This window comes from Malaya genurostris, chromosome 3 (genome assembly GCF_030247185.1).
Source record: "Malaya genurostris strain Urasoe2022 chromosome 3, Malgen_1.1, whole genome shotgun sequence".
In the NCBI taxonomy this organism is placed as follows: Eukaryota; Metazoa; Arthropoda; class Insecta; order Diptera; family Culicidae; genus Malaya; species Malaya genurostris.
Genome location: NC_080572.1, coordinates 165618263 through 165635477, shown reverse-complemented (window position 1 = coordinate 165635477; position 17215 = coordinate 165618263). Strand labels below are relative to the sequence as shown.

The following is a 17215-nucleotide window of genomic DNA, read 5'->3' as shown; positions in this document are numbered from 1 at the left end:
GGAATTACAGTGTGAAATATGTTTGAAATCTTATACCGTCATGTAGAGTGCCAATCCAAAATACGAAAAAAAATCTTCTGAATTTTTTTCCAAATTATTTTAAATTGAAGTTTATCTCAGTTGCTGACCAAACGAGTCGATTTCGGTTGTATCGGTTCCTAGTTACCTGTTTCGGAAGCACCGGAAATAGCGGTCAAAAACTTCAACAGCGAATCTCTTTTCATTTTCTTAGAGACGCCTAAGCCGATTTTCGCCAACTTGGGCTCAAGTGAACGGCTGAAAGCAGAAATCGGATAAATGCCACTTAGTTAGGAAAACCCGGATAAAAGCATTGAAAGCCAAATCCAGACTCGGATTTTGCAATGCAAGAATCGTTTAAAAACTTTTTTTTTACAAGAAACGGACAAAAAACTTTGAATGTAAAAACCGGAAAACAAACCTATCCGGTTCTTTCAAAACAAATGTTTTTATTCGGTTTTTGCATTCAAAGTTTTTACCAACTGCCGCTGTGGACAACAATATTTCACTAAATATGTTATTAAATACTCGAATTCTTTAAAATATCTAGCTGAGCATAAACCTTTTCTACTTTTCTATTGAAGTATGTTACAACGCAGGTTTATAATTGTTTTTAACCATAGAAGGAATCAATTAAATGAAGAACTAGTAGTTGGAATGAAATCGAAATGGTTTAGATCTGTTACCCTTGATCACAAGCTCGGCATCACACGAGCGAAACGAAAACCCCGTCGGGTCAGTCTATATATTATCAAAACTCAATCAAATCCTGCCTTAATCGAACCAACATACTGACTGCTAAAAGCGCAATAATCATACTTTGGCGAACCACCGTCCAATGAAATGCCAACAACGAGCTAACATTGCCTCCAGCGTCTTTACTTTGGCACCCCTTGATGGAGGCCGTTTATTGTTTACAATCAGAGCAAATCATCAAACCACTTTTTGATCACATTCAAATTGAATTTGATTCTGTCGAGAATCGCATATGCCAGTATGATAACTCCGCACCTTCAATGCTGCTCGTCCCGACCGCTCCCGGCGGTCTACCCGGGACAAGTTGGAAAATCTGTTTTCCTTCGCGCACAGCATGTGGCGCTTCCATTTGTGTTACCTCGCGCGAAACCGACAGTTCCAACCCCCGTGCTATTCGGTGTTAGGTTGTGATACGGTCACAAAGCCATCAGGCGGCTCACTCTCGCTCGGTTAAACTTTAATTTTAATGCTGTGTCTGAAAACGCTCTGGGGTGTAATTTGTAACACCATCATGAGTATGCGTTCATGCCCGGGTTCTGGTATTATCCTCCCACATCTAAATCGAAAGGCGTTATTCTCCATCGTCAACCGAATCGGCAGTCGCGAAAGTAGGGAGACTCTCCGCCAACAAAGTTTGCACTTTCCATAAGTTACGACACGGATCCAGAACTTAACGAAGGCATTACGTTGTTTTTGAGGCCATACAAAGACAGTTCATGCAAAAGTTTGCACAGAAGGAAAATTTGCCCGCGGCCAGCAAAACTTGTCTAACCATGAAGAGCGGGCTGTGAAGTTTAGCACCGTTGCTACACGGAACATCGAATACAGGCGCACAAGTTCCCTTCTTTCAAGGATCAAGGATCGTGAAAGGGGATAATAAAGCGGAGGCGCTTCTATGAACAGACACATCCGAAACTGAGGCAGAGGTTCTTTGAAGTTTAGTCAGATCAAGAGAGCGGAACATTTGTTTTTGATATTGGCTCAGTTTTGATTGCGCATTATGAACCGCAAAAGAGAACCGTGTCATCATCGCCTCCGGCAGGGTTTTCTAGTGCGATGGGACGTGTTGAATTATTTCGTGGATAACGAGCCTTCATAGCTTGGTATCTCTTTCGTGTACTGTTATAGGAATTCTTATTATTTTTTTAAACGTAGATAGGGTGATGCAACGAAATTATTTTGTTTTTTTCTTTCGAATTTGCTTACCTTGACTTTGCGACGAACTGTGCGAACCCCATGAAGATTTATATGATGAATCTGGAAAGAAAATACAAATAAGGAATTGTTACAAAACCTTTTCAGCAATAAACGAATGAATAACATCCTGAAATAATGTTGTACCTAGTGTGTTCCTATAGGTTCATGTCCAAAAGGTATGTACTAGAGAAGGTATTATGGAACATACAGAAAAGTCAAACCGGGAATTCGCGGATTCAAACAAATTATGCTTGTTTTGGACTAGAAAATAGTTGATCAAAACAATTGTTGTTTGCTTCAATAAAAAATTTGCTTCAATATAACATTGGTTGATTCAAACCAGAATTGTTATTTTCACTACACCAACAACAAGAAATCGTTGGAATTTAATCGGAATTTATTTATTTTAAAAATATTTCTTGTGTAAAAGTGTCGAAATTGTGTTTCTCATAACTACGTTCGGCCCCAACCATTTTGAAGTTACAAGTATAACCGGATTAAAAACCCAATTTAATGTAATAAATCAAAATAAAATTGGCACAATCGGTAAAAGGCACTATCAAATGCGTTAAGCGAGCTAACGATAGAGGTAAAAAAATGTCATTGTTATTTTTTGCGTTTCAAAGCTACCTTGAATAGGACTGAACAATTGAGCTGCCTTTAAAATGAGATTTTACATGTTTTGTTTTAAAGTAGTGGATTTCCTTATATCTACATTCGTCATGCTTTTACTTACTTCTTCGAAAGTTCCATTATCCCTTATTCATTCTTTCATTTGCCTTTTTCAATCTGTTGTACCTTTTTTATATATAAAAAATAGGTATAGAACTGGCTCAAATTTTAGAAAAATTTTCCGAGGCCCGGAGGACCGAATGTCATATACCAATCGATTCAGCTAGACGAACTGAGCAATTATCCGTGTGTGTGTGTCTATATGTGTGTTGTCAACAATTAAGTCGAGATCTCAGAGATGGTTGGACAGATTTTGATCAAACTAGTCGCAAATGAAAGGTCTCCCGGTATTGAATGGTTTTGAGATCGAATGTCTACTTTTTGAGTTATGCGAAGTTTTATGTCAAAATGACAACATATGTCACAATTGACCTTGAAAACAGAATATGTTTTCAGACTTAGATTCCGCCCGGTAATAGCTATTTAACAAGCCATAGATTGTTAAAATCCGTCCATTTTTAACAGAGATATCGACATTTTTGTGTAAGCGACTTTGCCCCCTAATCCAGCAATAGGAGTTTTGAGCACTGTATGACAAGCAATGCTTGGGAGCAACGTCAAACACAATTTTTAAAACTGTTACATACAATTGTTTCTAAGTATTAAAAAGACTGTGCATAACATCCTTTTTCATGACATTTTGTTCGGACCGATTTTAGCACGGTTCGTTTTTTGGCAACATAATCGTTCGAATATGGCATGTAAACCAGATGATGGCAGCATTTTCAAGTTGAAAGTAATCCCATAATTATATTGAGTTAAACTACTTACAGCAATAATTGCTGGAAGAACATAACACCCATACACCATTCGAATCAGTTCGTTGAGGTCAGCAAATATGTGTGTGACAAATAATTTCACTCAATTTCCTCGGAGATAGCTCAACTGTTTTCTACAAACTCAGATTCATATGAAAATTCGTATGCTCTCGAACAAGGCTTCGGAATTACGTTTGGATCCGACTTCTGGTTCCGGAACTACACGATGATATGTGCAACGAAATTAAAATAGTGTGACTCATTTTTCTCGTAGATGGCTGAACCGATCTAAGATCCAAATGATATCTATAAACTATCTAAGATTCAAATAAAAGGCCTGTGGAACATTTTGCTTTTCAGTCATATCTGATTTCCGGTTTAGAACAATGTGATTAGTATAAAGGTGGTGATTAGTATAAAAATGTCCATTTCACATAAACTAATCAGGTTTATCGGGTTTGCAGATTTGGATAGTCGATAACATAATAAATATATTTCATTTTTAGCGGTATTCAGGTTCCGATTCGGAAGATACCTATAAGTTTATTTGCGCTACAATTTCTCAAAGATGTCTACACTGATTTTCAAACATTTTGAATCAAATGTAAACTGTACAGCTCCTCAGGTGAATTTAACTGATTTCGCCCGATTTTCGAATTCCGGTTCTAGTATCAAAACGTTTCTCAAAGCTCAATCGTTTTCTCATAAAGGCCAAATCGAATTTCAAGAACAAAAATTCAAATTAAAGCATTTATGGTTTCATACAAAATTTATGAATTTCATTCAATTCTGACTTCCGATTGTGGGATTAAAGAGTGATGAGTTTTCAAAATTCAAACCGATATAGAAGATGACAGTCCCAAATAGCTTCAAAGTTGGACTCGAAACTATTGTAATTTATTCGTCATATGGCCATACAAATCGTTTTGCGTTATGCTGGTTCCTGAATACCGGCTCTGAAAGTACCGCAAACTCTAAAGTGGAACTTGCTTCGACATCGCATGGAATGTTCAATCGATTGTCACACGTTAAGACTCATATTCAATCCGATTTGCAGTTTCGACATTACAGGGTAATGAGTGATTAAAATCTCAAATTGCCACTTAAAACGATGGTCATTAAAATAACGTCATCAGAACTAAAACACCGAAGAATATTCATGGAAAAAACACATGTGGATTGATAAAAAAGGTATCATCTCACTGCTAGGTGGATTAAGCACGTTTTTCGTAATGATATAGCTTTATTATACTACTCGAACAAATTTAAACAATTTGAATTCATAAAATATCTTATCATATTTTTTTATTATTTCCCGAAAAGATACTTGTTCTGTAATTGTTTTATCAAGGGCATTCGTTGAGGTTTACTGGTTTGACTGTTAGATGTCCCTGTATATCATTTTTTCTATTGATTTTAATCTTCAAAAGTACGCAAGCTTCATTATTGTTTTCTCAGTTATGATGCCGAGTTTCGCACTTACGGCGAATTTTTTTCACCAGAAGAAGTTTATCGATAACTTGTAGAAATTTTACATTAACCTGCTGTGATTGGAATTTGCGAATCATCTATTCAAATAATGTGTTGATCAAAGATGAATACCCAAGACATGACAAAGTTTTTTTGCAACATGAGAATGCGCCGTCACTTAGCGCAAAACTAATGAAGGACACACTAGTAGAATTTGATTGAAGAAGAATATCGCACCCGTTGTACTCTTTGTACTTTGCTCCATTCGACTGTCCATTTTTTGCATCGATGAAACACTCATTTTCTGAACAACACTTAAACAATTTCGAAAAAAAAATCAAAAATTGTTCGCCGAAAAGTTTACTTTGAAACGTATCAGTGTTGCTGAATCTTTCTGCAAGATTAAGAAAAGTTCATAAATTCCTCTAAATTGAATTATTGTCATTCTTAAAATTTGTCAAAGCAATCCGCGCTTTTTGTGACGAATAATAAAATATTGTGTACTTCGTACAATTAGGTTTTGTACGAACCTGGCATAACCTCGCAAAATGAACAGAATGAACTTAATAGTCGACGTGTATTTGTTTACAGTTTAAAAGTTCATCAGAGATTCATCGTTTGAATTTCCAATAACACGTGCTCAAATTAAAATGAACATGTAAACAAACCGACTTTTGCCGTTTCTCAGCGAAATTTTTGAGGTTATTTTTTTATCAGTATCGTAATTGATAAACAGATAAAGACATATTGCTATCAATTTTGATCTGAAAAAATGACTTAATACAAGAGTTAAACCGATGATTTTTTCAACTCATTGGGGGATCAGATTGTCAGATAGTATTAAAATTTTGTTTATTTAAAACATAAAGTTCAAACGTTATGGTCGTTCCCATAACCCAGACCCGAACCAAAAAGTTCTGCATAAAATTGATATTAAAATACCTCACGCTTATTATTATAATATTTGGAGATATCAGCCTGTATTAGAGTGAACTCAATAATTTATATTAGTTGTTTTGCTAAAATGTATGTGTAATTGAACCGTTCATTCAGTTGGGAAAACAATTGATTAGTGTGTTAGTCATTGTGGTTTTAGTGACCCTACTTCGGAAAAAATGAAAAATTAGAAACAATGGAAAAATTAATTTTGTGTTCTAGTAAAACACTGTTTTTATCTTTTGACCTTTTCACCTTTTCCAAGCGACATATTCTGATCGATTCAGCTCGACGAACTGAGCAAATGTCCGTGTATGTATGTGCGTTTGCATGTGTATGCATAATTAAGAAGCGTGAATCTTTGAGATGACTGGACCGATTTTGATCAAACTGGTTGTAACCCGATCAACAAGTCCTAACAAGTTTATAGCAACAAGCTTATTACGTAGCAAGTTCTAATATCATTTTGGTCTCGTTAATAGTTAAAATATAACAAGTATAAACATTTTCTAACAAGTATCAAAAAGATAAATAGTTTAGATACGATGTGTTGATCGGTTGTCGTCGGTACTTGTCGATTTTTTCGCCATTTTCCAATAGTTGAGGTTTTGAACGAAGCACGATCAAATGACGCTTGAATTAAAAATTATACACAATTTTCAATACAATCGTTTCTGAGTGATTCAATGATTGACTACAATAGGTACTCTTCGGAATAGTATTTTGGCTCGATTGGTAGTTGGCATGGCTCTTCTTTGGCAATATATTTGTTAATTGTTCGACTGTGAAGTGTTTAACCTTGTAAAGGAAATTATTGCAATTGCATTCAATATTGATTATTGATAATTATTGCAATTGCATTCAATATTCGAATTCAATATGATAACTAATACATTTTTATAACTAAATAGATTGTAACTGTTTTTAACTACAACCACCCGAAAAACGAAACGTTCATATTACTCAAATATATTCAAAATTATGTGTTTGGTCTTAGATTTCACTCGGTAATAGCTATGCAACAATCCAATCAATTTTGTAGGAGATGGCTTAACCGATTTCCACAAACTTAGATTCATGTGAAAAGTGCTTTGCTCTCATACAAGGTTCCTGAATTTCACTTGGATATGACTTCTGGTTTCGGAACTACAGTATGATATGTGTAACGAAATTAAAATAATGACCCTCATTTCTCTCATAAAAGGCTGAATTCCTCCATCTACGATTTAAATGATAGGTCTTAAGATCCCATTAAAACTTATTGTTTTTTTTATCAGATCCGACGTCCGGTTCAGGAGATACAGAATGATAAGTGTAAAAATGTCAATTTTACGTAAGTGTAAAAATGTCAACTTCGCATCGAGTTTGCAGATCTTGATAGTCGCTGACCAAATAAACTTATTTCAGTTTTACCGGTATTTGGAAGGTATCAAAAAAAATATTTGGAAAGCACTACGATTTTTAAAAAAAATGATAGTAGTTTGAAAAAAATAAGATGGTTTACAATCCCTTAGGTCAATTTAACTGACGAAAGTATCAGGAATAGAGGAGCTCAATCGCTTTCTCAAAGAAAGCCAAAACGAGTTTCATAAACAAAAATTCAAATTAAATGTTGAAATGTTTTCGATGGGAGAATACTTCGAATAATAAATTTGAAAAACTCATGAAGTCTTGTTTATTTTGCGATTCACGGAATCGGTCTCGAAAATTAATGGACGCACTGTGTATGAATAATTTTGCTCATCAAATCATGAATAATAGGCATGATCTCATGAGAAGACATGTTTCATGATTTTTTAATCTTGATACCGGCAGTGGATTGTTACTCGTATTCTATTTTCTGCTGATCAAACAGAAGTTATTCAATTTTCAAACTGTAGTGATAATAAAAAATATTATTAAGAAATAGTACGAAATTACTCTCTCTTTTTCAATATTTTATGTAAACTTAAAATAAAATTCTTGCTATAAATAAGCTTCTTACAAATGCGAAATCAACATAAAATCTAAATTTACTGCAGATTTTAATTTAAAACCGCTGTATCTCTACTACAATGTTTTGCCCATTATTCTCCATCTTGGGCTAAAGTGCAAGAGAGAAAAATATTAAATTATAAGCTGCAATATACCTTAAAAAATAAAAATAATCATAAATACCTTTTTGAAGAAAATTGTATTAAAAGTATTACTGTGATAATTAAAATATGATGCGATTGTTCTTGTACTTTTCTCACATAGTCCCAATAATTATCGACAATATTACTGAAGACATCTAATCAATCCGATCAGCCGTTTCTGTGATATACACAGCAAAAAGTAATGGAATTTACCGGTGACGTAAATCCGCATATGACTGAAATCATAAGAACGTAATTCGTAAAAAGACTGAATTTTACAAGAATGATTTACATATGTGTCGAACATATACTACTTTTACAGCAGCCGAGTAAATTTACATGCTTCAACACTTAAAAATATGTCAGAATGCATTAAATATGTGTGAGATCTACTGTAAAAATGGGTCATTTTCGACGCTTGTATATGCCGGTCTTAGAAGACGTAAATATACACGATATTTTCTAGGTGTTTAGTTTCATGAAAAATGTAAAGAAGTTATTGCTTAGGCTAATTTTAACTGTAAGGCTAGATGCCCTCGGCATCTTAGAGCTAAGGCATAGTGCCTTATTAAATATATCGGCTGCAAAGTCTGTTGAAACAGAAGGTCAAACTCCACTACAGGAATATAATACAAAGGCTTTGCTAAATAAATAAATTAGTCTGTGGTTTTTGGGTACATGAGCAATGAATCAATTGAACCAAAAACGTAAAGCAGAGAGTACTGTTGTCAAACGATCTCTATTCGCTTGGTTCAATTCCAGGTAGAACTGTTATTTTTTGTTTCGAAAAACTATGTGCTAACCCTATGTGCGGGGTTGGGAATCGAACCCAGGCGGGTTGCGTGAAAGGCATCGACTTACCCATCACAGTATACCCGTCCCCCCGTCCTGGTAAAACTAATCTAAACGATTCTGTTTCGATAGTAAATTCGTGTACGTGTGACCTAAATAAACATCTGCTTTTAACGGAATTTTCATTAAACTGCTGCAGATCAGTATTTATGTATCACGTCACTAGTTTAGTTGATAACCACTGATAACTCTGGATAGGTTTTGAATTTGAATACTGGATTAGCTAACAATATCAATATAAAATCAAAAGGAAAACACAAGATCTGAAACAAGTACAAGTGAATAATAATTACCAGCAAGTAACATGGAAAAGTTACCGAACGATCCACCGGAGGATCGATTCAGATAATCTGGTGAACTTTTTATGTCGATCATAATTCGGCTAGTATCGTCAATGCTGCTTTCTCGTGGCTTTCCAGTTTTCAAACGAATTTTGAACGCTTTTTCTCCGAATCGTGCCGTTTCTGAACCGTTTGTTGCACCGTAGCTCAAAACTGAACCGCTAGAATCTCAATCAGCTTCTGTTTATTGACTGTATATACTAGCACTCGTGTCTTGTATCAGTTAAAATCAGATCATTGTTTCTTATTTTTTGTTGTCACTTTCTACACTTTGTTTCGATACTTCCGTCGTATTTCACTTTCACTTGAGGAGTAGATCAATAGTTGTGACCCGTGCCCTCGAGCACAAAAACAATCAAAATTATTCACTCCTTTTCCGCATCCGGTATCCTGCGTCCCTATAAACACCAAGAAGCAGGCACACTTCTCTGTTCACGACACTATTGAGCTGACAAAAACGCGTGGAATACAATCAATTTTGTCGGTAATTTTTCTTCACTCGTTCGCTCTGTTGCTCTCGTTCCGAAAGGTCTGTTGTTAGCACACCGGTTGATGGCGGACATGAAAATTCCTCCACACAAGCACGTCCTCTCCCTTGGGTCCTTTGATTTAAGTCGCAACTGTGGCCACGAAAAAATAGAATTATTTATTTAGGGGGTCACGGTGCAACCCGCTGCGAGACGTCCTCTTCTGGTATTCAGTTCCGAAAACAATAGACCACAGCCAGTCTCGGGTGTGCCAATGTGTGCGGTGACGACGATGAGGCGACAAAAAAGGTCACGAAAAGTGTGTGTATCGGAAGAGGAAAAGGAACGGGAAAAGTGACGATCGGAACCGGTTAACGTTACCGGACACCTCTATTTCCGGGCACTGTTATTCATCCACATTGGGCCATGCACGGAACACAAACCTCTCTTTCTGTCTCTCTCTCTCTCTCGTGGCTTGCACAGGCAATAGCGGCGTTGAGCCTCCCGTTTACCGTCCTAGTGGGGGGTTTGGCCTCGGCAGACGACCTGCTCCTGTTGCAAGCGATGGCGTTGCTGCCTGTTGTGATAATGTTTGTATTGGTGTTTGCGAAGGGTACTGTGGGGTGTTCCGCAAGAACGCGGAAGGAATCAGGAGGACCACATAGACACACTTACTGGTCGCCACAGCAGTGATAGCGCGACTACACGTACATCCGGTTTTTTTTTTTTCCACCGCACACTGTGCCAGCTGTTTCTGGTGGCACAATAGGAAACGACACCACTACAGGTGCTTGCTCGCTTGCTGGACAAAGGCTACTACTGTGGATGCTTTTTTCAGTGTCGCGGCACCTTTTTTCTAGCGGATCAGTGGTTACAATAGTGCTGATAGCGGTTCTACATTTGCATGAAACCAGTTGAGCGTGAATTCCGACTTTTGAGCTATATCCGGTGATTGTAAAACTATTAAATCGTATCCGGAATGCGATTCCTTCCGTCCGGGAAAACAACTATAGCATGACTAAAGTTATGTAACAATGTTTCCCTAAAGAGTGCAAAATTATTGCTTCAGACGATCGACCCCAGTCGAATCTTACTGCCTTTTCTCTGTTCGACAATCGGATTGAGCGTGTAACTTGCGCGAACCAGAAATATGTGTGACGTGCCGTAACGCGCGGGGACAACTAAACGTGTTCCGTGTGTGTGATAAAACAAAAATCCTTATCCGTTGCTTTTCCCTTCTCGGTTATATGAAATCAACAATCGGATCTCGGGAATGCACGATAGTCGAAAACAAAAACAACAACACACATCGACACCCGGAGCAACTGCCGACTCCGACAGAAACTATCCGCTTATAATTCCCTTTTTCGGGGGAAATGTTTTACAGTCAGGATAATTGAGCCGACTATAATGCTGTTGTGAGCGCACACAGGCAAGCATGTATACGAGAGTATGAGAAAGAGTGAAAAGGACGAGAGAGTGAGAATTCGTCCTGACAGTCCTGTATTATGTGTACGTGTACGCGTGAATCAAGGAAGGCGGAGCTATAAATTTTCCCTAGCAACCACCAATCGCACTAGTTAATGCATGGGGAGTATATGTATATGTGTCCGTACGTACTAACCGGTCCATTTTCGGGAGAGGATAATGTTCATACTTATGTTACTCTAATGTTACGCTTTTGGGGGATAAAGTGGGAATTACGGCGGTTGGATTGTTCGAAACTGGCACGAGTGGGCGAATCTTCAGCTGAAGAATTGCGCGGAAAAGAGACGGATCCTTGAACCACTTCCTATTTCCTTCCTTTTCCTTTTTCCTTTCATATAGAGGATATTTATCATTACACACCCTCGTCTCTATTGAAGAGTTTTTGTCCACCCGGTGTGTAGTTTGCCTGTACAGGAGCAACAGCGTCATTCGTCACGAGACTGATAGGGAAAACCAAAAAGGGATCGAATATAAAAAAATGATATATTTTATTCCGAAAATATAAGAAATGGTTACTAATTCAGTATGAAAAAGTAGTTTACTGGCGAAGTCCTCGCCTTAGGGCAGTTAGATGTCGACTGAAGACCAAACCCTTGAGGCGAATAACTTTTATATGTAGCAAACGGAATGGTTCTGAACTGTTGCTAAAGTAGACGACGGCCATGAAGATAATGTTTGGAAATGTTGCTTTAGAAAGCCTGTAAGCATGAGAGCTGGCAGTGAATTTTGAAACGAAACTGACCGAGAGCAATGGATTTTATTTTCTATCACGACCAGACATGGTACGGTTGGCACGGAATCAGACGAATGGAAGAAAATTGAATTTTCCGTTCGTTCCTCTCTCGAGCTAGAGGAAAAAGCAAATTAGTTTATTTAGTTTTTTTAAACAAAGCGGAAAATACTTTGCTGGTACGCGAAATTTGATTATATCAAATGTATATTGTGCGACTGAAAGTTATGGTATGATTATTTCAGATATTTCAGATGTGTGATTTTGTTGATAGAGTAATTAAATATCAGTCATTTTCATTATCTCTAATCAAGGTTTCGGAGTAGTTAATCAAGCGTACAGAAAGTTTCAGTGGTTTGGTTTAACAATTTAATTGCAATACCTGTTGCGTTTGTTATTACGGTAAATTCGAAAATGAACACGTTAAATTTCTTTCAAAGCATTAAAACCCACATCGAAAAGATTAAAGCAGTACATAATTGTGTTGACCCCATAGTATACGATTTGAGATTCCACCTTCAAAGATTCCTAGCGTAGGTCTGCATTAGTCGATTGAGTCAATTGAAATAGCTTGATATGGTAGAGTGTTTCTGATCGTAAAACGTTACTAGTTGTTTATATGTTTATTCAACTAACACTTTCAATTTAATGTTGATCAATTGTATTATTAACGCACAGTTAGATTTAACTATCAGGAAACAGAACATTATGGCGCAGGTGGCACGTGGCCTTTGTTTATTGAAGATTTGAGTCTTGTCTGAAATGTTATGTAATCATTTTCCTGGTGGGACTGTGGGGGGAATTCAAATATATTCAATGCTTAATTTTGCCAGAGAACAGCATGTGTCTTAAAACACGCAGTATTCTCTTCTGGAGTCTATAATTGATAACGAGTTCCTTCAGTTCCAAGAAGCCTACATCAATTCTGCACATATGGCAATTTGTCAATAATATTCTAATGAATTAAAATTCAACAATGGTGATAAATATTTTTTTGAATATTTTAAATTGGATTACTTGGTTTTAAGATCGAGTGAAGATGAATTTTATATTTTCTAAAAGTTCACAAAATTCATATTTCTATTGTAACAGAAACATTTCTTAAACCAAACGTCAAGTTGAAATGCGACCCACATTATGTGATTGCCGTTGTATGTATATCTAACATCGATGTGATCGGTTTACTGGAATGGGTGGTCGAGTAGCCATTTTTGTTCAACGGCAAATTAAGCAACGAATTTTACCTTCTTACAACACTAAAGTTATCAAAGGCTTGGGAATCGAAATTGAAACTATTCATGGAATCTATTTCATTGTTGGAGCATATTTGCTATTCCAGTGCGCTGATTAACAGAGAAATTTCCTTCAAGGCGATTTACAAAAACTCACAAAATATCGACCAAGATATTCTCTTCCGTGAGAAACCACTCTACAATTTACAATTTTTCCAATTTTTCAATACCATGTTTATAAAAAAATGTATCTTTCGCTTCAAAATAAGCTTAAGTTTCAGCGATGACCTCCTCATTTGAGCCAAATCTTTTTCCCTGGAGCATTTTTTTTAAGATCAGCAAAGAGCCAGTAGTCACTGGGGGTTAAATCTGGTGAGTATGGGGGGTGGGGAAGCAGATCAAAGCCCAATTCGTTCAATTTCGCCATTGTTTTCATCGACTTGTGGCAGGGTGCATTGCAGCAATCGCGGCACCCACTTGGAAAAAACCTTTTTTATGCTCAATCATTCATGAATTTTTCACTTCCATATGATATCTGTATCATCTTAGCAATCTCACGGAACTTCACTTTACGATCTTTCATTATAATTTTTGTCACTTCACTCACATTTTCCGGTGTAACGGCTTCCACAGGTCTACCCGAGCGTTCCGCGTCATTTGTGTCGGTACGACCACGTTTAAACCCGGCGAACCACCGACAAATCGTTGCTTTTGATGGACAAGAGTCCGGATAACATTTTTCAATCCATTGTTTCGCTTGCACGGTGTTTTTACCCATTAAAAAACAATGTTTTATCAAAACACGAAACTCGGTTTTTTCCATTTTTTAAACAAACTACACGGAACCACCCGCGATGCCATTTCAACCAGAATATTAGTTGATTTTCTGAATTCGATTGGTTAAAATTTGGTACAACTAATCGATTGTTGTTTTAACTAAACTGTCATTTTTGTTTTTCGATTAGCAGAAACGATGGTTGAAACAACTAATTCAACTGTTTGAAAAAAATGCTGTCAATTAGTGAGGACACATACCTTTCAATTTCAACAAATATTTTAGTTGAAATAACTGGTGTTGTTATTGAAACAAAATTCTGTTAGTTGCAAAATAAATCGGTTTTATTTGTTTGTTTGTTTTGAGATCAGTAAAGATCTTAATTCTAAAAAAATACTTCTAATTCGATCGGAAATGATTGATGTAGAAAAACGTTTTTAATCAGCAAAAGTGCCCGGAGGGGCGAGTAAATTAGCGAAATTATTAAATTTACCTAAAATGATGCCTTCAAACGGTTGAACTGAAGTTATGCACTGACAATTTTAGTCAATTTATATGAGCTTGGGTGCATCAACAGCTGGGAATTGGAATTTTGCGACGGCAATTCAAACGCGCCATTCAATCGCAACGGGTTCTGTGTGTTTGAAAACCTTCGCTCCTGTTACTTTTATAAATTAAATTCATGTCAAAAAGCGTTTTATTGCTAATGCATTAACATCATCATCGGTAACAAACAGCTGGAAGTAAAACAGTCTTCTGGAAGTAAATCAATGATCGAATTTGAAGCATAAAATTTTTGCGCATACCTGAAAGATTACGAGATGATTATTCATAAACATTTTCTAATTTGTCACCAAATCTTTTTCATCTCAAACGAGGTTAACTTTATCACAACACCGCTGTTAGATAAACACTTGTTATCATAAAATTCTCAAATCGAATGAACACAATTTCACCAAACGCTTTAACCATCGATGTTGTTTTCATTGACACTTTGAAGCGACGCGAACAGATTTCAACTAAAAAAGTTGTTGATTTTGCATTGTGATTATTGTTTTGCTTTCAACTGTCTCCGGCATTTGACAGCATTTAAAACAACATATTTTTCAACTACTTGAATATATGCAAATCAAAAACCATTTTGGTTGAATCAAAAAGAAATTAGTTAAATCAACTATCGCAAAAATCAAAAACTGCGATATCGCAATTTTATGATCGAAGGGTTCTCCGTGTACAAAACGACTTTACTCCAACCTCGATAACTCAGCTGTTTCTGGTCGGATCGACTTAAAATTTTGACCCGTTTCAAGCAAAGGTTAGTACTCTAGAAAGACGTGGTTACTGGTTTACTACAAGCGCCATCTCTGCTTTAGTCTCGGGACTTATTGATCCATGTGTTAATTAATCCAATTAGTTCTACATTCAAATATCATAGAGTTAATTGGTTTGAACACAGATCTCACATTGAAAATCATGTGGATCATGAAATTATTTAAGAAAATTCTGCGGACATCGACACAGCAATAGATCATTTGAATCATTACATTGTCAAAGCTAGGAATCCTTCAATTCCTAAAGCTCAAACTGAATTGAATTTTCCTATCATCGACGACAATCTGCAACTGTTCATCCGGTTGAAGAATGTTCGTCGACGACAATATCAACATTCTCGTGATCCTGCTATTGAAACCACAGTGAAGGATTAACAAAAAGAAGTTAAACATAGGTTTACTCTTTTGCGAATTAAACCACATTCTAAGCCTATCTGTGAACTTTTTAATGTTCGCAAGAAAAGTTCGGAAACCAATTCCTGCTCTCAAGGAAGGAAATCAAATACTTCTTACAAACGGTAAAAAAGTTTCAAAACTTGCTTCGCAGTTCAAGAGTGTCCGCAGTTTTAATTTGAACGTTGTGAGTTATGACGAAAATGTGAATTATGGTGAAATTAAGTCAATCAAAGCCCTGAGACTCTTGGTTAAAATTTTCAACAAGTTGTTTTCATTAGCTTATTTCTTTAAGAGATGTAAAAAGGCACATATAGAACTATTGGATGTAATATCACATATTATTCCGACAAAAATCGATGCAATCTTCAATTGAATTGATTCGTTCTCTGTATTAGTTAGTAAGTTAGTATTTAATTACCTTTTTCCCATTACCCATTCCAAGTAGGTTTACAATTTTCCCGACAAAAAGAAAAGCACAGAATTATGGAAGTAAATGATTTTTAATGGTAATATCCAAATCATGTATTATAGGGCAAAAGCCAAAACAATCTTAACAAATCAATTTAATTTAATTTTCAATTATGGCGTGGCTTTTAGTTTTCGTTAAGATTTTCAGCTTTTTCGAGATCCAGTCACAACCACTATATTTTTCAGGAGAGAACCAAACAATACCGAACCTTAGTTTAGAACACTTAGATCTGAGACTGAACGAAGATGGTTGGATTGAAAAAGGAGACTGTTGAGGCCTCTTAACAAGCCGTCTTTCAAATCTGGAGTGAGCATTCCGTCCACTATTCGAAATTGAATGCGATTTCCAACAAAATACGCTGAGTTCTTTTCAAAGCAGGTGTTAATTCTATAAGATTTATGATAGTTTGACTGATCCATATTTTTAATTGTATAATATTCCCTTATCGTATCCATCTTATGGGGGCCATTCTCGAAGGAGGAAGATGCAATAGTTACAGCCTCCCGCATATGAATTTCGGATACTTAGGTGAATTGCGTAGCTATCTCAACAAGCATTACCGAACTATTTCTGCAGAACCAACGAATGAGTCGTATTCGCCAGGGTTCAAGAAAGAATATTTCGGATATCAGACTACGCTGTGCAATGCGATGAACTAACACTATAAACAGTATTGTGTGAAAGTAAATCAATAGAAATGAATTTGCAATTAGTGGCTTTTGCTCCACTAGAATTCATACGATATTTAAAAAATATATGAATCGTCCGACGCAGACCGGTTATGTTGCAAATATGCCGAACACTATGCACGTACTTTCTGTCTATGCTTTCAATTGATTAGCCTAACTGTAATTGATGGTTGTAAGCTTCGCAATGGCAAAAACAAATAATTTTCCGCTCAAGATTGCATTATTTAAGCTTCTACTACCATCCAATCATCGGCACGGCAATACACCTTGGCTTCCGTTTTAGTAGCCTGCTACGGCATGGATTAAGAAACTAGAGGATCAATTCTGTGTTACTCTAAGTCAGTTGGAAATCTCTACGAATACTACACTGCTATCTAGACTACTGCGAAAGGGAAGTTTACATTGTAGGTCAATTTTCATGGAGTCATAGTTGTTATCACTTTCTAGCTGCTACAATTAAA

At 36.4% G+C, this 17215-nt stretch overlaps 2 protein-coding genes across 10 annotated transcripts in view; one reads left to right on the top strand and one right to left on the bottom strand.

The window, feature by feature from the left end:
- LOC131434811 (UDP-glucosyltransferase 2-like) overlaps nucleotides 1-17215 on the top strand; it is a 235984-nt gene that overhangs the window by 76822 nt on the left and 141947 nt on the right. The gene's annotated exons all lie outside the window — the stretch shown is intronic.
- The window catches only part of LOC131434813 (DNA-binding protein D-ETS-3), a 191447-nt gene that overhangs the window by 62904 nt on the left and 111328 nt on the right, over nucleotides 1-17215 (bottom strand). For 2 of the 3 annotated variants that reach the window (XM_058601980.1, XM_058601977.1), the window contains exon 4: nucleotides 1981-2031. In XM_058601980.1, coding sequence (XP_058457963.1) covers nucleotides 1981-2031 — 51 coding nt within the window. Of the gene's footprint in view, nucleotides 1-1980; nucleotides 2032-9129; nucleotides 10991-17215 lie in introns of those variants that run through there. The other variant, XM_058601981.1, reaches the window with a different exon arrangement.